At 43.1% G+C, this 27371-nt stretch overlaps 1 protein-coding gene across 10 annotated transcripts in view; it reads left to right on the plus strand.

The window, feature by feature from the left end:
- The window catches only part of PITPNM2 (phosphatidylinositol transfer protein membrane associated 2), a 231620-nt gene that overhangs the window by 188940 nt on the left and 15309 nt on the right, over positions 1-27371 (plus strand). For 5 of the 10 annotated variants that reach the window (XM_077920518.1, XM_077920521.1, XM_077920520.1 and 2 more), the window contains 9 exons: positions 636-785; positions 11400-11564; positions 12648-12857; positions 17187-17335; positions 20814-20930; positions 22471-22587; positions 24416-24564; positions 24722-24871; positions 27133-27316. In XM_077920518.1, coding sequence (XP_077776644.1) covers positions 636-785; positions 11400-11564; positions 12648-12857; positions 17187-17335; positions 20814-20930; positions 22471-22587; positions 24416-24564; positions 24722-24871; positions 27133-27316 — 1391 coding nt within the window. The remainder of the gene's footprint in view (positions 1-635; positions 786-11399; positions 11565-12647; positions 12858-17186; positions 17336-20813; positions 20931-22470; positions 22588-24415; positions 24565-24721; positions 24872-27132; positions 27317-27371) is intronic. The other 5 variants (XM_077920523.1, XM_077920525.1, XM_077920524.1 and 2 more) reach the window with 5 other exon arrangements.

Below are 27371 nucleotides of genomic sequence, written 5' to 3' on the forward strand. Positions count from 1 at the left end.
CCTGCCCCACTGTGAAGTCTGCCTCCTTCCAAATTTGAGCGATTTTATCTGCAAAAGACTTTGCTTTGTCTGCTTATTCACACTTCCTCTTGTCCTGTTCTTTTCCCCAGGGAAAACTGCTCTTTAGTGCTCAATTGAAGCAAACAGCAATCAGGTTTCCCATGGGCTGCCATTTATTCCATTTTAGAGCTAAGGAGCAGGTTTTCCTTGGGAATGGAGCAGGACAAGGGGGAAACAGCTCGGATCCATGCCTAGAAAAGTGGATCAAGCAGAAAACTGCTTGGAAGTGTGCTTTCTAGGTACAGGACAAGCAGAAATGCGAGCAAGCCCTAGGTGAAGCAGGTGTGAAAAGGTGCTGAAATCTCTTATTTCTGGCAGGAAGAAGTGGTTCAGCACCCCTTCCTGATTCTCTGCTGTAAGCCACTAGCACCCCACCCTCTTAACACCTGTTCAGACCTGACCACCATCACATCTACCTTAGAGCCCTTGGTTTTCTTTCCTGTGTCTGAATTCCTTTAGGCAAGGTCCTGAGCTGTTGTTGACATCAATTGTGAGGTCTCTTGTTGTTACACTTTCTGTGGCTTGTTGTTGTTGTTTTTTTGCCCCTATTTGTTTTCTTCCTCATCTGCTTCTAGTTGAAACAGTCCAGAGCAACCCTGTCCTCCTCGTAGAAAGCAGCCCACTGGTTGCTCTCCAGAACCACGACAGCTTCATGGAAACCAGTATCCCTGTTCCCATCCTGAATTGGCAAGATATTTCCAGTAAAAATTCTGGATTTGCTGAGTGTGTGTAACGTGCAATTCTCCCTCCCCGTACTGTCTTGTGACATATATTCTTGGGATTGTGGGTGATGCTTGATAAACAGCTGGTTCCCCGCCCCCAAGGATCATGAAAGCTTTCCCTACTGCCTTCGTGGCCAGGTTGATTCCCCCAGGACAAAATTGGCAGAGGCAGGGACAGTATTCTTTTCAGAGGACCAACTACAGTGGTACCTCGCAAGACGAATGCCTCGCAAGAAAAAAAACTCACAAGACAAAAGGGTTTCTGGTTTTTTGAGTTGCTTCGCAAGACGATTTTCCCTATGGGCTTGCTTCGCAAGACGGAAACGTCTTGCAAGTTTGTTTCCTTTTTCTTAACACCGTTAATACAGTTGCGACTTGACTTCGAGGAGCAACTCATAGCACGCGGTGTGGTAGCCTTTTTTGAGGTTTTTGAAGACTTTGGTGATTTTTGAAGCTTTTCCAAAACTTTTCCGAAACCGTGCTTCGCAAGACGAAAAAAATCGCAAGACGACAAAACTCGCGGAACAAATTAATTTCGTCTTGCGAGGCACCACTGTACCTGTACAGAATGTTGGAGTTACACAGAATTTTTCAGATATAGTGCACACAGCAAAAATGGGAAACAAGCAAATACAAAAACAGGTAGCAATTTTATGTTTAAAATTGGGAGTAATATTCCCTGCCCCTTTTTAATTTTTTACTTTGGACACTGGTACCTGAAGAAGAACTCTGTGTTGCTCAAAAGTTCACCTCCAGAACCTTTAGCATTAGTGCCTAGGCACCACATCATCTGTTTGGAATACCTCCCTTTCTGATAAGTGACAAGCAAGCAAAGCAACCCTCTTTCCTCCCCTTGGCCACGCATGCCTGATTCTGCAGGGTGGAGGTACACACTGTGCGCAAGGTGATGCCCGCTGAGCCGAGAAGAACCAATTCACACCTCCACCTCTGCTTGGAGAGTTTTAAAATATCCTTTGCTTGCATTCAGCCTAGCTCACGCAGACAAGCTTGTCCAAGGTGCTCAACACAAATGTATAGGCTTGCAGTTTTTCATGCTGCTGCTCAGTCCACTTTGGAGGGGTTTGCGTGTGGTTAGGTGCAAAGTTGCAGATTGATGTTCACAGTGATGAGACATTTTCTGTCTGTGCAGGAGGAACCAAGTGACCCACTGCAAGAGGCAAGGGAGGTCGCGTGATGCTACAACAGCAAAAAGGGAGAAGGTGAAAATCCCAGTGACTCAGCATTTAGCTGACTCATTATCCAGCCTGCAGTGCTAGTGGAAGGAAGAGATTCCTCTCTGCACTCCTAGTTCATTCCCACTGCTAGGTCTAGGAACTGAGAATTCGTGACTTTGCATTAAATGTTTCTGATTAGGGTGCCATCTGCCCTAATTTACACAGGACAGTTCTCTATTTGAAGGGCTTGCCTGCCCAGTCCAGCTCAAAGAGCCCTAAGAAGGGAGAGCAGCAGAGGGAACATTGAAGTTGCCCATCAAAAAAATAGCAGCACTGTCTTCTCTACTAGGATGCAGCAGTACTTTATTTCTGAATTTGCATCTGTAGATACAAATTGGCATATACAAATTTTATCCACCTGGCATTGGATTCCAAGTGTTCCCCCTGCTGTTTAGGATATGAAGTGCATGCTTTGTGTTCCGTAGAAGTTTAAACTCTCTGAGGTGGTCATCCAGCATCCCTTTTATAGCACAGGAAGGGGCTGGCAATATCCACTTCCCCCACACCTCTCCTGTGCTATTAAAATCCCTGTAAAATTGCACTGCTTGCTTATGCGATATGTATCTACTCCAGGGGGCCGAGGTGTTCTTCTGCCAAGCAATGCGTGCAAAAATGAATATAGCTAGGATAAAAATAGGAACAAAATGTGAAAATAGCATACAAAATGCATTGTTTTAGGAGAAATTGCCTTGCAAAAATGCATATATCAGAAGAAATTCATACTAAAATGCAGATTAATTTGCATGAAGGCTTTTTAAAAATCAGAAACCGCTGTGGAAATGTGGGGAACTCAATTTAAAAGTGGAAAATAAGAAACAGAGAGAATGAAATTGGCAGATTTGCCCCTCCCTAGGCAGCTCCTGCTCCTGTGGAGGTCTAAAAACAGAAGGAAGTTCCCTGCATCCTCACTGGAGCTCCCTTTGTAGGAACTTCTTTCATGTCCCGAAATATGCTGTTTCCAAATATGCTCAGCATTAAGTTTAGACACCAATCATGTACAGGATTCAACGTTTATGTGGGAAAGCTTTCAAGACCTTGGTGCCTCTAATGGCTTCTGCTTCCAAAATCGAGTTTCCTTTTGTTGCTGATTTTCTGCCTGGCTGCATTTCTTTTCAAATTTTGCATCAAAGGGGCGTTTGCAAGATCGCGGTTGACTTGTGAAAATAATTGGAGTGGATCGTTCCTCCTTCATACTTATTTTCAAAACTGTGCAAATCACAGCTTTTAGGAAGCAAGGTAACGACTTCCAACTAAGACCTGATGCTTACAGAGGATGCCTGGTGGTCGTTGACCAATAACATCTAATAATTTATCATCTGATGGGATTTTAAATTAGTACCATTTTATCTGCTGTTTCTACTGACTGCTTTTGTTTTTATAGAGTTTATATGGTTTTAAAATCTAAAACAGCACGGAACTTGTCTGTTTGTGTACTGAAGGGCAGTATATCAATTTAGAAATAAACACTGAAAGATTATGCATGCTGTGATGTCATTGCAAATTTCAGTGCCTGTTAAAAACATTCCTGTTTAGACAAGCCTACCCAGATGCTTAGAAAGTTGAGGTAATCTTAATCTGTTTTAGTATTTTAATTTTTGTATGTTTTAAAGTAAGGTTGTAAACTTTTCTTGATTTTGCTATTTTATCTTTTGTAAACAACTTTGAGGGTTGTTATTGTTTTTTGTTGTTGTTTTTGCAGCCAAGGGGTGTATAAATTTTAGGAAAATAAAAAAACAAAAACATCCTTCCCACTTCTAAAAGCCACAGATGGTGGCTGTGTGGTTACCGAGGAAGGTTTTTGCCTGCCGCCTAAATATATATAATAATGGCAGCTGGCCAACAGGGAGAATAGGCCCAAGATTGAGAATGTGTGAGGTGGAGATGGAGAATGCAGCAGTCCAGTTCTTCTCTTAAGCTAAGACTCAGGAACATAGGAAGCTGCTGTATGCTAGGTCAGACCATTGGTCCTCCAGCTCAGATTTTTTCACATTGACTGGAAGCAGTTTGCCAGGATTTCAGGCAGGGATCATTCCCAGGCCTACCTGGAGATACTACTAATAATAATAATAATAAATTTTATTTATATCCCGCCCTCCCCAGCCAAAGCCGGGCTCAGGGCGGCTATCAACAATAAAACAGTACAAAAGGGATTTTGTACTAGGGATTGAACTGGGACCTTCTGCAGCCAAAACAGATTATTCTACCCCTAAAATACACAGTCCTCCCCCTGCAAGACAGTCTCCCATGTATTTAAGAGCATAAGGCAAAGCTGCTGAATCAAGCCAATGCCCATCTCTTCCAGCATCCTGTTCTCACACTGGCCAACCAGATGCTTGTGGGAAGCCTGCAAGCCGAACAGCAGCATTCTGGCCACCTGTGGTTACCAGCAGCTGGTATTGGCTCTATCAGATTCACACAGTGCCATCTAGTGGTAGGAGGGACAACAATTTCTTATGGGTTTGGATTTTTATGTCTACATCTTCCCCCTATGGATTTGTGGGCCAGGTCATATACCATTAGCTGCAAGAGTTTGGTTTCTTTGCCATTGTATTTTTGAATTACACAATCTTTCTTACCTGTGTTAACGTACTAACTTGGTACGTTAGAAGTTTTGATGTGCCAGAGTGGACCGTCCTGGAAAAGAGATGCAGGAATGAGGAAGATCGTCCAATACTGGGGACAGACGGCTGGAGAAGCATGACGTAAAAAGCCAGACTGCTAGGAGCCATGCTATTTCTCTGGAGCTATAAAATCGATCCCATGCCCTCACCTCAGACACCTGCGATGTCTCTACACAAATGTGCAAAGTGTGGGAAACAAGCAAGAAGAACTTAATTTCTTAATACAGGATGACAAATATGACCTAATAGGCATTACTGAAAACTGGTGGGATGTGACTTGTGACTGGAATGTAGAAATTGATAGGTAAAACCTGCTCAAAAGAAAGGAGGAGTAGCAGCGGTCCTTTTTTTCTGGGGGGACGCAGGGCTATGCATACCCTTAAACATTTTGTGAATCTTTGTACTTTTGTCCTTTTACTGTATTTATTTCCCCTGATTTGAACTATAAAATGGTGTTTTCTTGAGTCAAAATGAGAGTACCCTGATGTATACAGTTGGGAAGAGATCCACGACCTGGGGGGCATGGAAGGAAGAATATATGGGTAAAATATATAAGAGAGGGAAACAACAGTGACCTTGCTGTGGGTGTCTGCTACAGACCTTCAAGCCATACTGAGGACTTGGATTATGCCGTCCTAGAGCAGATTACCAAACAGTCAAAAAGGAGGGATATAGGAGACCTCAACTATCCCGATATCTGCTGGGAGCAACAAGGGGATCATCTCATCTTGGACCTGGTCCTCACCAACAGGGAGGAACTGATTGACGAAGTGGATGTACTGGGAACTTTGGGAGGAAGTGATCATGTCCTCTTGGGTTTCATTATACAGAGGCAAGGGAAAGCTGAGTGTAGTCAGACATGCACTCTGGACTTTAGGAAGGCTGGTTTCAAAAAGCTTGAGCGACTGTTGTGTGAAGTCCCACGGTCAGAAATACTCAAAGTGAAGGAGTCCAAGATGGATAGGAGTTTTTTAACAGTGAAATACTGAAGGCACAAAGGCAGTCAATTCCAACAAGAACGAAAAGTGGAAGGCACCTAAAGAAACCAGTGTGGCTACATAAGGAGCTTACAGATGAGCTGAGATTTTAAGAAGGTGATGTGTAAGAAATGAGAAATCATGAAGGAAGAGTATACAGAAGTAGCCAGCAGATGCAAGGCCAGGTGGGCCAAATCTCAGAATGAACTCAGACTTGCAAGATAGTTAGGTTAAAAATAATAGAAAAGGTTTCTTCAGCTATGTTCAAAGCAAGAGGAAGAACAAGCAAGTAGGTGGAGAAATTGAGAAGATGGAGAAGACAGAGGTTGGTGACAGAGAAGGCAGAACTGCTGAACATCCACTGAAAGGGAAAGCAGTGGCTATCCTGGTGTTCAAAGAATAAATGGTGCCAAGAGAGAGCTGCAGCCCAGTACAGGAAAAGAGGTGGTAATGGAACACCTGGCTGGTTTAACGGAATTGAAATCTCCAGTGCCTGATGATCTCAGAGCTTCTGTCTATAATTCTTGAGAATTTTTGGAGAACAAGTGGGGTCCTTGGGGTAGAGGCAAATGTTGCCCCTATCTTAAAGGGGGGGGGGGAGACCCAGGTAACTATCAGCTAGGAAGCTTGCCATCAGACAGGTACCTTCACTATATTCTTTTCAGAGCCTGTCCAGACATGTAGGAGTTACATATATTTCATTTCGTTTTATTTATTTTTTTTAAAATAATTTTTATTAATTTTCCAAACATGTATTATACACAAACAACAAAACAAAACAAAACAAAACAAAACATACACACAAATAAACATGTATAATTTCATAAACTCATTTTCCTTCACCTTGTTTCCCGGACTTCCCCATACCTCCCTTTTTCTGCATCCTTATTTTTCCCTTGTATCAGCAACCCTCCATTTAATTAATTAATTCATCTTCATTGTAATTCCCTTAAATTTATGATATACAGCTGCAATTCTCTGTTTCTTAACACCATAGCATCTCAGCACTCCTCAATATTACAACAGTTTTTAAGATATATTTTAAATTTCTTCCAGTCTTCTTCCACTGTCTCACTCCCCTGGTCTCGGATTCTGCCGGTCATCTCTGCCATTCCCATGTAGTCAATCACCTTCGCTTGCCATTCTTCCAGAGTAGGTAGCTGCTGCGTCTTCCAATACTTTGCCAGAAGAATTCTTGCTGCTGTGGTAGCATACATAAAGAAAGTTCTGTCCTTCCTTAGCACCAATTGGCCCACCATGCCCAGGAGAAAAGCCTCTGGTTTTTTAGAAAATGTCCATTTAAGGACCTTTTTAATTTCATTATAGATCATTTCCCAGTAGGCTTTAATCTTCGGGCAGGTCCACCAAAGGTGATAGAAAGTACCCTCAGTCTCATTACATTTCCAACATTTATTATTGGGCAAATGGTAAATTTTTGCAAGTTTGACTGGGGTCATATACCATCTATAGATCATTTTCATTATGTTTTCTCTTAAAGCATTACAAGCCGTAAATCTCACACCAGTGTTCCATAACCTTTCCCAATCATCAAACATAATGTCATGACCTATATCTTGTGCCCATTTGATCATAACCGATTTTACTGTTTCATCTTGTGTATTCCATTTCAGCAGCAAATTGTACATTCTTGACAAGTTCTTAGTATTGGGTTCTAACAGTTCTGTTTCTAATTTCGACCTCTCCTTCTGAAAACCTATTTTCCTGTCTTGTTTAAATACCTCATTTATCTGAAGGTAGTGCAACCAATCTCGTACTTTAGACCTTAATTTATCATAACTCTGTAATTTGACCCTTTCACCATCTTGCTCTAAAATTTCATTGGCCATTTAGACTCCATATTAAGTTTTTTTGTCTCTTTAGCCTCCATTGGTGATAGCCACCTGGGAGTTTTACTTTCCAGTAAATCTTTATATCTTATCCAAACATTGTATAGTGCTTTCCTAACAATATGGTTTTTAAAACCTTTATGCATTTTTACCTTGTCATACCATATATAAGCATGCCAGCCAAATCTGTTGTCGTACCCTTCCAGATCCAAAATGTCTGTGTTCTCAAGAAGCAGCCATTGTTTCAACCAGCAGAACGCTGCCGATTCATAGTAAAGTCTCAGGTCCGGCAGGGCAACCCCCCCTCTATCTTTTGCATCAGTTAAAATCTTAAAGTTTATTCTGGGCTTTTTGCCCTGCCAGACAAATTTTGATATGTCTTTTTGCCACTTCTTAAAACAGTCCATTTTATCCAGGATCTGGAGTGTCTGGAATAAAAACAACATTCTAGGCAATACATTCATCTTAATAACAGCAATTCGGCCTAACAAGGAAAGTTTCAACCTTGACCATATTTCTAGATCTTTCTTCACCTCTGTCCAACATTTGTCATAGTTGTCTTTAAACAAATTCACATTTTTAGAAGTCAGATTCACACCCAGGTACTTCACCTTTTTTGTTATTACTAAACCTGTTTCACTTTGAAACTTCTCTTTTTCTGCCAATGTTAAGTTTTTCTCCAACACTTTAGTTTTTTGCTTATTCAATTTGAATCCTGCTACTTGACCAAATATCTCAATTAGTTCTAATACTCTTTTAGTACTAGTATCTGGCTGTTGTAAAGTCAATACAAGGTCATCTGCGAATGCCCTTAGTTTGTAATTTCTGGCTCCGACCTGAATCCCTTTAACCAATTGGTCCCCTCTAATCATGTTTAACAAGACCTCCAGGACTGTTATAAAAAGCAAGGGAGATATTGGGCACCCTTGTCGTGTACCTTTTTCTATGGGTATTTCTTCTGTAACCACATTGTTCACAATCAACTTTGCTTTTTGCTTAGAATATATAGCACCTATACCGTTTTCAAAACCTTGGCCTACCCCCATACCTTGGAGATTCTTCTTCATAAAGGTCCAACAAATGTTATCAAAGGCTTTCTCCGCGTCCACAAAGATCAGCACCGCCTTTCTGTTAATGTTCACTTCCAGCAGTTCCAAAATGTCTATAATGTTCCTGACATTGTCTGACATATGTCTCCCTGGGAGAAAGCCTGTTTGGTCCTTATGAATCTCCTCAATCAGTACTCTTTTCAATCTTTTTGCTAAAATGTCTGCAAAAATTTTGTAATCCACATTAAGTAATGATATAGGGCGGTAGTTTTTAACCTGGTTCTTTTCAGTCTCTGTTTTCGGTATAAGTGAGATGAAAGCTTCTTTCCACGATTCAGGTGCCTTTTTCCCTTCCAAAATTTCATTGCAGACCTCCTTCAGTGGTTGTATTATCCATTCCTTCAATGCCTTATAGTATCTAGCCGTTAGGCCATCTGGTCCTGGAGATTTTCCCAACTGCATATTCTGAATGGCGCCCTCTATTTCTTGCTCTGATATTTTCTCATTCAGAATCATTTTGCTTTGATCTGAGATCTTTGGTAATCCATACTTCTTAATAAATTCTTCTATTTCCCGCTCATCAATTGGCCCCTGTGTATATAATTTCCTAAAAAAGCTTTGGAAACAGTTGCTTATCTCATTTGGTTTATGAATAATTTTTCCATCCATTTCCAAACTTGTCACAGTGTTCAGTTTTTGTCTCTTTTTCAGTTGCCATGACAGAAGTTTCCCACATTTATCTGCCGATTCAAATGTTCTTTGTCTCATTTGCTTTATTTTCCATTCTATCTCTTGATTCATCAGTTCCATATATTGCGTCTGGTAATACTTTATTTCTCTCAAAATCTCATGAGACTTTGGTTTAGACCTCAATTTCTTCTCACCTTTTATCTTTTCCAAAAGTTTTTCTTTCCTCTCATTCTGCTTTTTCCTCTTTATAGAGTTTTGTTGTATCAGGAAACCTCGCATCACGGCCTTACTTGCGTCCCATATTATTCTTTTCTCCACATCTGTTCTCAAATTTATCTCAAAATAGTCTTTCAAAGTTTTTTGGGCCTTCTTATAAATCTCTTCATCTCTAAATAGGGCGTCGTTCATCCTCCATCTGAAGGTTCCAGTTGTTGTTAATTTCATCTCCATCTTCACAGCATTATGGTCGGAGCAAGTCTTTGGGCAGATTTCTGCTTTTTTTATCTTTGGAGCCATGCTACTAGTTACCCAGATTTGGTCGATCCTTGTCCATGTCATTTTTGCTTCAGAGAAAAAAGTTCCCTCTCTCTCCAGAGGGTTCTTCACTCTCCAAATATCAATCAGGTCCAATGTTTCAGTCATTTCAAAAAAAGTCTTTGGTAATCTTCCATCTTTAGAAATTATTTGTCTCTGTGCCTTGTCCATGTTAGTGGAGACAACACCATTCATGTCTCCCATCATTATGATTTTAAAGTCCAAATAGTCCATTAAAGTCTCATGCAACTTCTTAAAAAATTCCGCTTTCCCTTCATTTGGTGCATATATTCCCAATACCAAAATTTTTTCTCCTTGAACTTGTATTTCTATTGCCAGATATCTTCCTTGTTCGTCTTTAAATATCATTTTAGGGGCCAATTTTTCCTTTGCATAAATCACGACGCCTCTTTTTTTGACCTTATCTGATGAAATAAATTCTTGTCCAAGTCTCTTGTTTACAAGTAGTTTCCTGTGTATCCTGGTCACATGCGTTTCTTGTAAACATATTAAGTCCAATTGCTCTCTCTTCAAAATATGGAAAACTTGGCGTCTTTTTCGGGGAAGGTTCAAACCATTACAATTCCAGCTAAGAAGTTTCGTTTTAGCTAACGTTGATTTTAATATTTTAAATAAATTTGTATACCAGTTTTTAAATATATTTATTGATAATTTCAAAGTTTATTTTACATTTTCCTAAACTGCTTAGAGGTCTTCCTACAACCAAGCACTATATAAATTGTGTTAGATAAATAAAATAAGATTTAAAGTCATTTCTGATTTTGTAATTGGCTTTTAACTGATTTTATCTCTGGATAATTCTTGAGTATTGTATTTTAATTAAGCAGTATATAAATTGTCTAAATAAATAAATATTTCCCAGCCAATACCACACCACTCTACTCTTCATGCTTTCTGCATGGAAGGAATCCTTTCTACAATGGCTGAACAACTCAGCTGCATTGCAAAGGTTTCTAGGATATATTATGGGGCGGGGTAGCCCACATGGTACCCTCCAGATGTTGCTGGGTTTCAGCTGCTGTCCTCCCTGATCACTGGCCTTGCTGGCTGCTGGTAATTGTAGCCCAACAACATCTAGAGGACATCTCATTGGCTATCCCTATTCTAGAGTGTAGATTCAATTCACATGATCTTGGGAGTTCCACGTATGAACTTTGAATGCATCCTAGTTATAATTTGCACCCAAAACTCAAATGCAGCTGATCAGTAATGACGGGCAAAATGTATTTCACGGACACTTGTCTGCAATTAATGATGTTTGAATGGAAGAATCCGTGGGGGGCTTCTGAAAGACCCTCTGCCCTGATTTCCCAGAAACACAGTTTGTATATACATTGCTCTGTGCAAGACGTGTATATTGGTGTGAGCCCATCCAATAGGCAACTCGGGTTCTTTCAGTCACATATTTCTGTTTTCTTCCGAGGCAATTATTTTGTTTATGATCTGGGAGCTGTTGAAATGCTTATTCCATCTAACCAGCTTTGAAAGATTCGGTTTGACATCAGTTGCGGTGTTTTCTGCCTTTTCTTTGTGTGTTTCGCATGTTTTGCTTGGTTTTATTTGATTTTTGCACCTTGTTCATCTCACCATGCTCTATGTCCGTTTGGTCTAATATTTTTGATTTCCCTGTTTCGTCTCCGTAGCGGATGTTGTTCAGTCTCATGGTGGCGTCTTCATGGAAAGTGCATCCCCTTCGGCTCCCATTTCAGCCCCCCAGTTCAGGGGCTTCCGGAGAGCCAGCGAGGCCAGCATTGCCAGCCAGGTCTCGGGAATGGCAGACAGTTACACTGCTTCCAACATAGCCAACAGTAAGTGTTCCTCTCCCCCCCCCCCCCGGAAATGTCGTCCTTTCCCACTAGCTCCCCCACACCAGGTCTCTGAGCAGCTTGAAGGATTGACCGATGTCCTGTCCTGCTTCATTCTTGTCACTGAGATTCTGGGGTCTCCAAACTGCAGGCCTTAAAGAACAAGCATTCTCATCTGAAAAGGAGGAGGGTCTGGGCTGCAGTCTGGTTTCACTTCAGTGCTCCTTCAGTTCTTTTAATACTTATTTATTCAAAGTGCTGTGCATGCCTCATCTGATTGAAATCCTCACACCACCCCTGTAAGGTAAGTCAGTGTTGTTCTCCTCCATATTGCAAATGGAGAGATTGGGGGTGACCTAGAGTGTCTTGCCTAAGGCCACGTCATCCGGACACAGGCAAGAGTCAAACCAGGGGCTTGCTGGTTCATAGCTCAGGTTTCTCTAGCCATTATTTCTACACCAGCTCCTTGCATCTCAGGGATCAGATGTTGGAGCTGTTCCATATCTGAAATACATATATACAAATGCTCACACACACACACACACACACACACACACAGGTACACATGTAATACATTCTAAGGTTGTCACCTCATTAAAGACACCTTAGTTGATAATACTATGGGTTTGAATTAATTACTTGCAGAGTTAAATATTTCTTATGGTTATGACTAAAACGCTTTTACTTTTTTAAGGAAAGAAAAAGTCTGTCCATAAACTTCTCCATCCTACCTGCAAGCAGCATTTGAGGCAACGGCGGGGGTTGGGGGCAGTTGGGGGAGGAAATGACATGGATGCTTAGATCATTGGTGTGGATGATGGCGCCAGGAAGAACCACAGTTTGCTGGGAGCAGAGCTGGAGGTTCCTCTGCCCCCTTCCACACACTTTGCCCCTTGATGTGTATAGTGTCTGTAGGGGAGGGGATTATAGCTGTTGCTTAAACAGCCGGTGCTTTTCCTTCATAGCCCCATCACACTATCAAAGGACAAAAATTAAGTTGCAGTCTTTGCATGAGTTGTGTTTTAACAGGTGTGTGTTTTGTTTTTGTTTTGTCTTTCCCCCTATCGTTTTAAATGTTCCTTTTAGAAAACAAACACCATCTCACCCATTCCAGGGGGTTTAGCCTTCTAGCCCTGCTTGCCCTCCCACACAAGGCCCCCACCCACCCCTCGCCCAAAAGGCATAGGGCACCTAAACCTGCAATTTCCCAGAACCCCTTAGGAAGAAGGGTTGGGAGCTCCTCCCATTGGGAAGTGGATGCCATTCTACAGATCCCGGACCTGGACATCGACAAAGGTATTCTGGAGAGAGACAAGGGGAGCAAGATGCATCACTGACTAACCTCCTCTGTCGCTCTCTCCAGAGCCAAATGGGTCTGCTTTTCATGGGACTCCTTCACCATCTTGGCATAGTTTAAACAACACTTGCTTCCACTCTGCTTTGATGACTAACTTTCTTGCCTCTAACAGCCACCTGCCTCTGTAGTGCACACTCTGGTTAATTTTAAAATCCTCTATAGCACTTGCAGTACTGTTGCTGCTGTTTCTTAGGAGGAAGCAGCTATTATTGACTGTCCTGTTCGGAGGATCCCAAAATGACAGCTTTGAACTGCAAATAGGAAGCTGGAACACCTCCACTTATGAGATGGCTTTGGCTTGGGAGTAGAAATAATTGCAAGTTTGTTTTGATAACTACTCCTCTCTTATGTCAGAATGTGGGGGGAAAGAAGTCTTTTTTGGCAGGATTTTCCAGAAGTTTTGGTTTTCTTGCTGGTCTGGTACAACACAATCTGTTCTATGATAGACATCTGTGGTAAGGCAAATAAATAAATTTGAGAAATCCAGCAGGACAATTGAAGCTATGCTGTCAGAATGGCAATTTATGACCTCCATGCAACTAAATGGCAGTTCTCCTAACAGGACAATGTTTGGTTTCCTCCTCTTGCCTTTGCACTGAAATTCTATAGCAAGGAGTCTAGAGAGGATCTGCTGTGGGAATTGGTGAGATGAGGGGCATCCTTTCTCAACAATACACTTCTTGCCTTTTCTTTTGACACTCAGCAGCTTTTGAGAGGCTGTTGTTGATTTAGAAATGTGTATGAGAATGTGTGTTTTAAAAATTAGACACCCAGAAATGATAAGTTTGCAGGTGCTAAGGTGCCTCAGTGGTGGTCTCCTGACACATAGCTGTAATGATAAGACAGGTAAGTGACAGACTGAAGTACAATTTCCGCTTTTGTTCCTAAAGAACTTTGGTGCCCAGTTTAATATGTGGTTTGAACCCAGCTACCTCTGTTCCAGAGGCCATGACAGGCTCTCTGTGCTGGCTGAGGCTGATGGGAAGTTGTAGGCCTAAACATCTGAAGGGCACCAGTTTGGGGGAAGCATAAAATGTTCTGAAACTTCTAAAAATCACCAATTAATTTCTCCTCTCTTACTGTGGGACATGGCCACACTACAAATCTATAGTAGTTTCATACTTGTTTAACTGCCATGGCTTCCCACAAAGAATCCCAGGAACCACACTTGTGCTGACAAGACTGAGAATGCTGTGCTACAACTGGGATCTGCAACCAAATGCTGCAGCATGGAGTGCTCCTGTTCAGAGTGCCAGCCAGCAGCCTCTTCTTCTAGGACAGTGTTTCCCAACCTTTTTTGGGCAAAGGCACACTTGTTTCATGAAAAAAATCTCGAGGCACACCACCATTACAGCCCCGTGACGTCAGCGCGCAGCGTCACGCTGGGAGGGACGCACGAAAGTGTAAGTTTCAATTTTTTCCCCTCCCCCTTGCCTTCCTTCTGTGCCAACCGCCAAAAAGCCAAGAAAAAAGCCAAGACTTTAGGGCAGCAGGTCGACACGGAAGAAGCTCCTACCTAAGGACAGGTGCGACGGCCGTGTCCTCTTCTGCCACACTTGGCAGCCCTGCCTCACGGTCGTGACTCCCACCCTGATTTCTCCCCGCAGGTCGAGCGGCACAGGCAGCCCAATGTGTCCAGCCCAGACACAAGCCCCGCTTCCCCACTCTAGATCCTGAATGCGACCAAGTGCTCTGGACTCCCGAGCAGGGTGGGAAAGAGGACTCGCATCTGGTAGCCTCCGGGCTCCTCGCCTGCTCGAGGGATGGCATTGCAGGCAAGCTGCCGGCCGTCGCCATCGCCGCCCCCTCATGCGAGTGGACCTGCCCGGAGTGGTGGGCCGGGGGAGGCTCGCTCTCTGTGGGGATGTGGCCCGCACGCGTGGCCCCGCTTCCTCCTGCCCAGGGCTGAGCTCCTTACCCACGATCTCGGTCTCGCGCACGCGGATCCCACTTATTCTGAAGCTCGCGCCACTAGCCGGGGCTCTCACACCGTGCCAGGGCGAGGCGGCGCGGCCCACTGACGTCATCGCCGCTCGCCGCCGCCCTCGACTTCCCTGTTCCCTCCCCTCCCTCGGGTCGCCGTGGTTACCGAGGACTGCAAGCTGCTCGGGCGAGCGTGGGGCATTAAGTGGGAGAAGGAAAATTAAAATTAAAACTCGCCTGAAGGCCGCCTCTCCGGATATCTTTCGAATTTTTCTAATTTTTCCCGCGGCACACCAGGCAACGTCTCGCGGCACACTAGTGTGCCGCGGAACACCGGTTGGGAAACACTGTTCTAGGATACGTTGTTCTCTCCCCCCCCCCCCCCCAACCTGACTTTCTCCTTTCTTTACAGTTCTCCACCCCATAGGCAGCACTGGCTATGTTCATCCTCACTGGCATGTTGGGAGTAGGGGCTTGCCCCAAGAGTTTCCTCTTCTGCAAACATCAGGGTTCCCCTGATAATGTTGATACCTTCCTCTGGTATGTGAGTGGTGCCAGTTTGATTACATAAAGATCAGCACTTCCCTCTGAATGTGGCTGACAGGAGGATTGATTGAGCCTGACACCACCCTGCCCTTCACAGCAGTTTGAGTTTCCAGGGTTTCTTGGGAGAGAGGCAGGGTTTTTTGAAGCAAATGCATAGTGAAGAATACCAGTGAAGAATCCTCTTGAGGTATCCTCAGAGGAACACCGCAGTCCCCCACCCCTGCTTCAGGGTTTTTTGGAAGACGCCATGACAGTTTAACTGATATGAAACCTGATGTGAATCCTGAGAAGTGGAGTTTGTTATGGTTGCCGAGAGATGTCAGGAGAGCTTCAAGAAAAATGCAGAGAGCAAAATCAACCCCAGTATATGGCATTTATTGACCTGAATAAGGCTTTCGACACCGTACTGCCCTGTGGACTGTCCTTCTGAAAATCGGCTGCCCAGATAAATTATTGAACATCCTTCGGCTCCTCCATGATAACATGACGGCAACAATCGCAGATAACAATGGCTCTCAAAATGTACCATTCACAGTGGGATCAACGTAGTGTGTGCACACTCAGAGGATGATATCCAAACCATCCTAAATATCTTCACAGAAGCTTATGAAAATCTTGGTCTATCACTCAATATCCAAAAAACCGAAGTGCTGCACCAACAATCACAAAACAACCCCTCTGCAGCGCCACAAATCCAACTTAATGGTGTAACATTGGAAAGTGTCAATCACTTTTCCTACCTGGACCATTACCTTTCCACAAGGGCCAGCATTGATGCCGAGATCCAGCATCGCCTGAGCTCTGCAAGTGCAGCTTTCTCCCGATTGAAGCGCAGAGTGTTTGAGTGCGCAGGGAAACCAAAATACTCATTTTACAAAGCTATTGTACTACCAACATTACTGTACACTTGTGAAACATGGACCACTTATAAACGCCATTTCCAGCTCTTTGAAAAATTCCATCAACCGACTGTCTTCTGGAATACATGTGCACTAATGCCAAAAGCAAAGATCACCAGTGTCGAAGCAATGATTCTTTAGCATCAACTTCGTTGGACTGCTCATGTTGTTCGGATGCCTGATTACCGTCTTCCAAAGCAACCACTCTATTCCCAACTCAAGAGTGGAAAGCGAAATACCAGTGGATAACAAAATAGGTTTAAAGACGCTCTCAAGGCAAACCTAAAATAATGTAACATAAGCACTGATAACTGGGAAACACTGGCCTGCAAATGCTCCAGTTGGAGAACAGTCTTTACCAGCCTTTACCAAAGGTGTCATGGACTTTGAAGAAGCTTGAACTCAGGGCAAAAAGGAGAAAGAGGAAGGCACGTTTGGCAAACCCTCACTGTGATCAACTCCTGCTTGGAAACCTGTGTCCCCACTGTGGAAGGATGTGTGGATCCAGAATTGTCCTCCACAGTCACGGACTCACTGTTAAGACCGTGTTCATGGAAGACAATCTTCTCGGCTACGAGTGATCACCAAAGAAGAAGACGACTCCCTTCACAGAGCTACAATTCCCAGGATTCCCTGGGAAGAGGAATGAATTATTAAACCAAATTACACTTCCCAGGGTTCTTTAGGGGAAGCGATGACTGTGTGAAGCAGTGTGACACTGCTTTAGTTGTATAGTGGAGATGGGGCCAAAGTTGTTACACCCAGAAAGAGAGTTTTCTGACATTTTAGTTGGGAAAGCAATGGGCCTGAAATGTAGACTTGAATTATTTTTTACTTTTCTTTTCCATGAAAGGAATAATTCAAATGTTGGGGTTTTGTCTCCTTTTGTTTTGTTCCCAGTTGCTGCCAAATGGTGGGGAACGAAAAGAATAGACTATGCTCTCTATTGCCCCGATGCCCTCACCGCCTTCCCTACGGTGGCCTTACCGCACCTCTTCCATGCAAGCTACTGGGAGTCAACAGATGTGGTTTCCTTCCTCCTCAGGCAGGTCAGTCCTATTTGGTTTGCAAATCTCCAGCATACACAGGGACTGTGCTCATACTCCCATTTACCGTGCACTCACTGTGCTTCCAGCCCCGGTCTTTAATCCATGTTCACACAAGGTTATCCAAAACACTACTCTTTGATGCACTGTTTCTCAAGCCTGCTTCGCACCTGTTTGGAGCCCTTAAGTTCCTAGTCCATCTCTAGCCAAGCCGTAGGGTAAATGCATCCCCTCCCTGTCAACATCCTCTGTTGTGTACACAAACAGAAATTAATTTGACACTCATGAAACCCTGCTGATGTGAGCAGCCAGAGGGATAGAGCGGTGAAACGATTTCACTGCGTTCTAATGTGAACACACCCTCAGTCCTCTGTTAGTATTAAATTGCAGAGGGAACTCACAGTTATTCAAGGAAACTGGAAACTGGCTAATTTATCATCAATTTTACTTTGCATTTTTGCAAGCTGAAAATATCTGATGCAAAGCTCCAAATATAATGAATGACTCTCCCTCTTAATAAATGTAGCTTATGATACCTTGGCAAAGTGTTCATATTTCTAGTGCTCATGATGGTAGCGGGGGGGGGGGGGACGGGACGGACTGTGGGGGCTTTGACTTAAGTATTTGTGAGCATGTGTGTGATGTGACATCTTCTAGCCTCCTTGCCTGCATACCGCTCCCCTCACAAACTTTCTGTTAGTTTCAACTTTTCAGTATCATAACAAAAAATAACTGGAACAAAAATTCTGTAAAAGCAAAACCTCTAAGATTGGCTAACTAAAATAAAGCGTGCAGTTTAAATGCATGAATGTTTTGCATAGTTTAGGCCAGTTCATGAAATTCATTACTTTTAAGCTGCAATCCTATATGCATTTGGCTAGGAGTAAGTCCCCCTGAATTCAGCAGGCCTTGTTTCAGAAAAAGCCTTGTATAGGATTGCACTGTTCATGGAGTTTTCTAGGCGCTTGCCATCCTCAATATGATAGAATCAGGAAAAGGGGCAAGAGGATAGATTGGTCTCTGAAACACTTTCCTCCCAGAATCCTGGAGCCAGAGTTGCCTTAGTTAGATTGCTGAATCCGCTGTGATCTTATGTCATCCCAGGAAGTGTCTGGTGCTGCAGAAGCTTGAGTCAAGAGGTCAGTGGATCTGGAGGCAATGTGTGATAATAATGCATTTCTGAAGAAAATATTTCCCCAGAGCAGGGAGAAAAGGGTTGGGATGCCATCAGAATGAGCACACAGCTTTAGCACGAGGACAGCAGACTAAATGATGACAAAGGATTGCATCCAGTCCCCCAGTAGGAGAAAGCTTTTCCTGCTATAGGAATAAAACATTTGCAGAATGTGGCAGACATGGCTGCACACAACTTCACTGTACTAGAAACACACATGTATACTTCTCATCCTGGAGTGAGCTGCAAGAAAGGGATGGGTGAGTTTTGCAAGTGTTTCAGCAAATCAGGGGAAAGCTGAGTACGATGGGTTCTTATAGGCTAGCACTTGTGATGTCACCAGCATGCTTTCCTCTATCCCTAAAGCAGTTGTCAAACTGTTTTTTTAATGTTCATAAACTTACATACATTTTTAACAGAAGGATAGGCATAAAAGTATACATACTTTGTTTTAAAATCATTTTTTAAGTATATCCACTCCTTAAAACAAGTGGAGAGACATTAAGATTCAGAGACCTGATCCAGCATTCAATTTGCAAGAAGCATTATGAATGGAAGGAAGTTTTGGAAGCTGCTGCGAATGGCCATAGTTGAGGGCATCAGCCACCACTGGGGTGCCACCCCCTGCTAAATAGAACAGGAAGAGCCAAACAGACTTTCTCCAGCAGATGAGGTCCCCAGTAGCAGCAGCAGCTTCCAAGAGTGGCCATGTCTATGGAGCTGATAGGTAGTGCCTGCGTCAGGCGAAAACTGTGATTGTGTTGGTGTTTCTGGTGTAGAACAGAGTGACAGTTGTGACAGCTGAAAGTAATCAGGATTGGACATTGGATGAGTCTAAAAAATAATTGGTCTTTCAACTGACCAAATGTCACCAGATGTGCTAAAATGTAATGTTAATTATATCAGCACAGTGACATCAAAGACACTTCAAAGTGTTGCTTGCTGCCATTAATAATTCATTTAGCACTTTCAATACGCAAATGGAAACTCCAGCCGCAATTGAAAGTGTTCTCCTGACCACTTCAACTCTGCCCATCTCTTAATTGTTTTAAATGCCATCTGTTCACACTCACCCCATGGCTCTGTTTTAATTAATCCAGAATAACTACCAGTTCTTTAAAAATAAAAATGGCAGAGGGAAAACGTAGGAGTACAAAAAACCAAACCTTTCTGTCAGGGGTTCAGGGAGAGAGGCACAGATGAGGGAGGAGACTGAGAGTGAGGGGGAAGGATCCCGGAACGAGGAGGAGGAGGATGACAATGACTTGAGGGCTTCCATGAGTCTCTCAAGTGAATCGGAGGATTCCCAAAAGGGGGCGCCCCTGGTCAGGCCAAGGGGAGCCACAGGGGGGACTCGTCAGGAGCAGGGGAGCAGCAGGGAAACCCCGAGTGGGAGTGGGAGATCGGGGCCGGCTTCCCAGCCGGAACGGAGTGAAGAGGGTGGAGTTCCCAGTGTGACACACGGAGCAGAGCAGGAAGCAGAGAGGGGAAGGAGATCGGGGCAAGACGTCCTGCCGGAAGGGGCGGAGAGTAGTACAGAGAGTAGTATAACTGTCAAGAGGAAGGTCAGGGGTAGCGAACGCGCGCCAAGTTCAAATGTGGAGACGCGCGGAAATGCGGAGAGCCCGGAGGAGGAGCCTGGTCCCAAAGCACGGAGGAGGGGGGAGCAGGCGTCTGGGGACTCAGCGTCAGGGGAGAGCAGGAGGGAAGGAACCCAGGGGGGCAGAAAGACCCTGCGGAAAAGGAAGGACAGGAAGAGGTGGACCAGCACAAGCCTCTTAAACTGGTGTGGAGGCGGGACTGATTCAGAGGGGACTTCAGCGGTCTAAGCGTAACAGACGTGGGGCTGCGCGCCTCGGCTGTGGAACAAACAATGTACTTCAATAAAGACTTTTGTAAATAAAGTGGACTTGGCGTTGGTCTCTTGTGAGCTGGGACCTGAGGCAGCCCTGACACTTTCCTTTTAAATAAGTGCAGAACCCCAGCTAGTGCCGCTCAGTTGTGCAACATGTGCAAAGCACCTGGCCCCCAATAATGGAACAAAGGACATTCAGAAACAGATATGGGTGCAAACAGGCTGCAACTTATGCAAAAACAGGCTACAACAAGTTTTCAGGGTTGGCTAGGCATAGGGCAAGAACTGGATATTGGAGAGCCCATCTGGTGTTAACGGAATTGTCCAGTGATTTCAGCTGCTCCAGTGACTTCTGTGCTGCCACCAGAGCTAGGCATCTTCCACTTGGCAAACAGAGTGTAGTAGATTCTTGCGCTTTGTGGAGATCCCTGATCAGGCTATGCTTTCCTCAGGTGATGAGGCACGAGAACGCCAGCATCCTGGAACTGGATGGGAAGGAGGTCTCTGTCTTTACTCCTTCTAAGCCCAGGGAGAAGTGGCTTCGCAAGAGGACCCACGTGAAGCTAAGGGTAAGGACAGTCTTCTGTTGTTTTTGAAAAATTTGATTTTATTCTATATTGAAAGCAATATGCACTCCATTTGGCCAGTCCAAGGGTTTCATTAACGCGAGTTAATTCGCTGGCTTCATTGAGGAGCACCTTCCCCCTCTAAGTCATTGCTCCATGGCTTTCTAGCAAATTGCACCTGGCATTGATTGTGTCACCATGAAAAGAAGACAGTCGCTTGTGAAACTTGTTACTGAGCATGAAACAATTTTATTTGTTTTATTTGTAAGTGGTTCCTCTTCCTCCACTTTTTAATCCTCAGTCTCAACAACCCTGTCAGGCTGAGAGTTAGGAACTGATGCAAGGACACCCAGTGAGGTTCTTGACTTGAGCTGGCGCTTGAACCTGGATCTCCCCAGTCCTCGTCTGACACCCCCACATACATCTTGCTGACTAGTTTAACCATCAACCATATGCTTGTACCTCAGTGACAGAGCACACACTTTGCATCCAAAAGATTCCTGATTCAATTCTGCATCTCCAGGTGTAGGTGAGGAAGACTCCTGTCTGAAACCCTCAAGAGCACCTCCTAGTCTATATAAACAGTACTGAGGTAGATGGGCCAATGGTCCAACTCTGTAAAAGGCATAAGAAGTCCTATAAGATATGTGGAAATGAGGTCTCCTTGGCTGCCACTTAACAATTTCAGTTGCCATTCATGCGCTCCCAAGCCACTCATGCCTAGGCAGGATTTGAAATAGGGACATTGGCGCCATCCTGCTCTTCCCCTCTGTGTTTCTTCTTCTCTCCTCCCGTTGATGGGCGAGTGATTTGCAGCCTGTCTTGCTTCTCAAAGCATTCCACATATTGTACTCCAATATTTCCAATAACTGATTGGCGTCCAATTTTAACATTTTACGTGCTTTTTATTGTATGGCTTTATGTGCACTTGTTGTAAACCACTTTGATTTTTTAAATACATAATACATAAATTTACATTTACATACATTATGTATTTACATACATTATGTAAATACATAAACATTTTACAAATAAATATTTGTCGTTGTTATTTTAAATGTTTATGCCCTGCCTTCTAGAACAGTATCTTCCTTAACTATTTGTTCTCTGCACCATGCACATTGGTGGGTCTACATAAGTAAATAAATAAATGATTGTGATGCTGTGGTAAAGACACAGCACCCTCAGGCTGGTAGGTAGGTGATAGACCTAACTTGCAGAAAGGACAGGCTTTGAATCATAGTATTGTAGTGCTGGCAGGGACCCTGAGGTCCAGACCCCTGTCTAGTCCAGACCCCTGCAAGTCAGGAATCTCAATAAAGTGTTCATGGCAGATGGCATCCCAACCTCTGCTTAAAAGCCTCCAATGAAGGAGAGTCCAGCACCTTCCAAGGGAGTCCTTTCCACTGTCAAACAGCTCTTGCCATCAGAAAGTCCTTCCTGATGTTTAGTCAGAATCTCTTTTCATGTAACTTGAATCCATTGTTTTGGCTCCTCGCCTCCAGAGCAGGAAAAAACAAGCTTGTTTTTCTTTTCTTCATAGAACGTCACAGCCAATCACCGAATAAATGATGCTATTGCCAATGAGGACGGACCCCAGATGTTAACTGGAAGGTTTATGTATGGCCCCTTGGACATGGTCACACTCACAGGAGAAAAGGTATTGTTTGTTAAAGATCTAATCAGATCCCTTTAAAACAAAGAAGAAAATAAATGTTCCATTTATCTTTCTACAATAACTTTTTGTTCAGAGTATAAATCTTAAACGCCCAACTTGCAGATAGATTTAATGTCTGGATCAACTGAAACTGAAATGTGCTTGGTGCTATTCAACATAAACATAAACAGAACCTGAAGCCTGATCATCACACACACACACACACACACACACACGATAGATGACCTGAATCCAAGAGGTCTATTGTCAAATGAGGTCATGCTGGCTGAGACTGGTGAGAATTGTAATCTAAGACATCCACAAGGCACCAAGTTACTATATAGTGCTGCTATGTAATACTCTATCAATTAACTGGGTCTGCTTCTGTCTGCTCAGAAACTTGATTTGTGACTTCATGTAAGGGCACTTTTGCAAGTGATACAGAGAAGGTGCTTTTGCCTCTGATGTGGGCATAGCAAATATTGTTATTAGGAATTGCTGCTGTCATCCTTTTTCTTCTCTGTAGTTCCCATGTTTACTCAGGCCAGGATCCAATATTCATATTCTCTTTTTATTAGGAGAAATTGTTTAGGAATGTCAAATGTTTAGTGGTTCCAAACAATCCCCCCCCCCCAACAACTTTAAAATCGTTGAGGTTCTTGGCAGAGCACCTCATTGTTTTTCTGTCTCTTATAGCAATTGCAGTGTGGTGTGCTAGATGCTGTTTGATTTTTAATCACATTTGTATTGTTTCTTTTATTGCTTATATTGTATTTTCTTGCATTACAGTTCAAATTCCATAAATTCAAATTGTATGTGTTCTTCACCAACCCCCTGAGAACCACTAATGGTCCACAGACCACAGTTTGAGAAGCCCTGTCTTCATTGTAGGATAAAATGAGCACCTTTTCTGCATTGTACTTGGCAGGAATGGTGGCATGTATATATTTATTTGTTATAATTGGCATCCTGTTTTTTCACCAAAGGCGCACACTCAGCCTTGCTTCAGGGTGTTTGAAATTAGTCTTGAGGCTAATATTGGAAGGGGTCATAAGAGTGCTAGAGAGTACTGTATTTTTCGCTCTATAAGACGCACCAGACCATAAGACGCACCTAGTTTTTGGAGGAGGAAAACAAGAAAAAATATTCTGAATCCCAGAAGCCAGAACAGCAAGAGGGATCACTGCGCAGCGAAAGCAGCGATCCCTCTTGCTGTTCTGGCTTCTGGGATAGCTGCACAGCCTGCATTCGCTCCATAAGACACACACACATTTCCCCTTACTTTTTAGGAGGGAAAAAGTGAGTCTTATAGAGCAAAAAATACGGTAACACCCTCAGTGTTCAGGGTGCTCTGCAAAGTAACCTAAGCGTTAGATAAATGTCAAATGCCCCCAAGGAGTTCATAGTCTTCATTTCAAAAATGGAAGAGACATAGCTTAAACCACGGTATACAATTGATCCACCCCCCTCATTATAACTGCCCTGAGATCTACAGGTATAGGGCGGTATACATTTTTTCCCCTGTGACATCTTAGGATGAAGGGTGGTATATAAATATAATAAATTTAACAAATTAAACAAATTATTATTTTTATTATAGTTTGTTATTATTGGCAGTGACTCTCGTAAGATCTCAGGCACTGGAAGTTATTTGTGGCCCTGCTACCTAAGACACTTTTAATACTGTGTGCAGACAGTAAAGAAGATAGTAGACAAAGAATGAATGTCCTGAAACCTTGAAATCAGAACAAGATAATTTGCTAGATTGTTACTTGCTACGCATGTTCATGATTTCACATACTTCTTCCTCCCAATTTCCTTTGTGCCGTAGGTGGATATTCATATCATGACACAACCCCCATCAGGAGAATGGGCTTACTTTGACACAGAGGTCACCAACAGCAGTGGTAGGATTTCCTACGTTATCCCCGAAAACAGGCGGCTGGGCATTGGCGTGTATCCTGTCAAGATGGTGGTCAGGTAAGTTTTGCTGCAGGATGTTTGGCTTCTGCATCCCTTTATAAGTAACTTGAACTTGGAGCCACAATGTTTGAGGGCAAGGGACTGACCCAGACATGTTTGCTCCCTGATCAGTCTCTTAACTAACTCAGTACCTCCCTTTTCCCTTTTCCTTTAGAGGCGACCACACGTACGCCGACAGCTACATCACTGTTCTGCCCAGGGGGACTGAGTTTGTGGTCTTCAGCATTGACGGTTCCTTTGCAGCCAGTGTTTCAATCATGGGCAGTGACCCCAAAGTCAGAGCTGGAGCAGTTGATGTAGTACGGTATGAAGGATTTGGAAATGCTTTGTGTCTGCAGTTGTGCTTTGGAGTGCAAAATTATGAAAATATCCCCTTTCATTTTTAAAAGGGAAGTTGCTGGCCCTCAGGGTTTCAGGGAGAAACCTTAATTATAGCATATGCTTTTGTGAGCCAGCGTCTATTAGAGTCATGAAGTATTTGTCCTGAGGGGTTGGTATGTACATAAAATAGGGGGGTGGGAATCCAGACAGTGACAATTCACAAAACTGTGTTAGCATTAACATAAATGTTCTGGCATTAGTGGGCTAATTATTGTATATTGGATGGTTCACTCCTCCTTTGCCACATATTAAAGAGCTACTTTTGTTTTGTGGCACAAATAAATACTCTGAAATCTAGGGCTCCTGTCTAGAACTGTTTGCATGATCTGTCCACTATGTGGGCTTCCCCTCCCCTTTCACTTCCCAGCCCCTTCTCCTTCTCCTAATTTGTCTTTTTTCTTATTTCTTTACACATTTTTACTCTTGGCTTTGATTGCATATGTTTGATCTTCTTAATGATATTGTGAATTGACATGCTGCTTTTTTACCTTTATTGTTCATGTTTTGTTACTTGTATTGTTACAAAACCTCTAAAAGAACCAATAAACTATGAATAAAAAAACCACACCAACATATACAGTGATAAAAAATCTGATCCCAGTTCAAGCTACAAATGTTAAAATTGAACCTCTTGATAAATTCTAATTCATCAGTTTCACATTGCAGTCTTCTTTTGAAGTTCCTTTATTTGAGAATAGTCATCTTATGGCAGCATGTCCTAGGAGGTTCAAATGTTCATCTGCTTTTTAAAAAAAACATTGCCTTTCTGGTGCAAAATAGAATTCTTCTTGAAAAGATATCTGATAATGACTCTCTCGATCACACACACACACACACACACACACACACACACACACCCCGCATGATTTTATTTCTTGTACAGGGTCATTCACTGCCATCAGTATATGCAAATGTCTTATTTAAGAGTATGTAGAACTTTTATTTTCAATAATGAAGGAAATCACAGGTGGAGAATTTTTAAAAACTTTAGTATTTGTAAAGGGAAACTTAGTGTGAGTTAATACTTTTTTATACCTTTGTGCACTGAACCTTTGTACTTCTCTCCTTCCAAGCTGTGATTCTTTATGGCTTACATTTTTTATTCTTTGTTGTTGTTTTCTTGTTTTTTGTTTGTTTGTTTGTTTTTGCTTTCCCCCTCTGTTAATAATAAAAGAGTAGGGGGGTTAAAATAGCATTCTTTGTTCCAGGGGCATAACTTCTTCATAGCACATCCCTGCTCCAAGGTCCCCTTTCTGTGGCCTGAGACTCTTAGAGATGATGGTTTCCCCACCCAAGTTTCTTGGGGTTCCAAAATTCATTTCCTGGTCCTTTTAGTTGCACATACAAAAAGATCTGAGAACACAAAATGAGAAAAGATGTGATTGGAAAGTAGGTTACAAATGTCCTAAATGAATTTAGCAAATATATCAAATTTAAGAATGAAAGACTAGGATAATATGTTTACAAAAGGTATTTGTGGGGATAGAAGAGCAAGCATTTATTTCTCATTTATTTGTTACACAGTGCTGTACAAGGGAATAAATATTGCAGAAATTTCTATTGATCACTTAGCTTCACATATAGCAGCTTCAGCAGGCCGGCTCCTGGCAAAATCCTCTCTATGTTTGTGGATAGCTAAGATTCCATTTCCATCTCAGTTGTTAGAAGAAAAGAAAAGAAAAGAAAAGAAAAGAAAAGAAAAGAAAAGAAAAGAAAAGAAAAGAAAGGGCATGTTCTCTCTTGGGCTAAGGGACTTATTTCCCAGGACTTAGGGAGAGGCCGCTGCTCGGTAGGGGAAGCGCCTTGGGTGAGTGACAGGTGGAGCACCTGCATTGCAGGCAGAAGCTCCCAGGTTCCTTCTCTGAAATCTCGATTTAGGTCTGGGAGTTTCCTGGCCTAACTCAACATAAGGCAGCTTCTTGTGTTGGTTATAAGTTGGGGGAAAGTACAAGCAAAGCACCTATTGGCAACAATTGTAGAGTTTTCCTCTGAAATCATCTCGTCAGAAGCATTTATAATACATATAGGCTCGTGAATGTGCCAAGATGGTTCAGGACTACAGCAGCAGGCAAATGGTTAAAGCCCTTCCCACTCCCCCTTGCCAGATCCCCAGCCTGCAATATGCTGCATACATCCTCCCTCCCTCCAGTTCTTATTAATTGTTTTCTCTCTTCCCCTTCTTAGGCACTGGCAAGACCTTGGCTACCTCATTATCTACGTCACGGGCCGGCCTGACATGCAGAAGCAACGGGTGGTTGCCTGGTTAGCACAGCACAACTTCCCCCATGGGATCGTCTCGTTCTGCGATGGTCTGGTTCACGACCCACTGCGGCACAAGGCCAACTTCCTGAAGTCCCTACTCACAGACGTAAGCAAGCAGAGCAGGGTTCATTCTCTCTCTCTTTCTCAGCAGGTCTAGGGAG

This window comes from Podarcis muralis, chromosome 16 (assembly GCF_964188315.1).
Source record: "Podarcis muralis chromosome 16, rPodMur119.hap1.1, whole genome shotgun sequence".
Taxonomy (NCBI): domain Eukaryota; kingdom Metazoa; phylum Chordata; class Lepidosauria; order Squamata; family Lacertidae; genus Podarcis; species Podarcis muralis.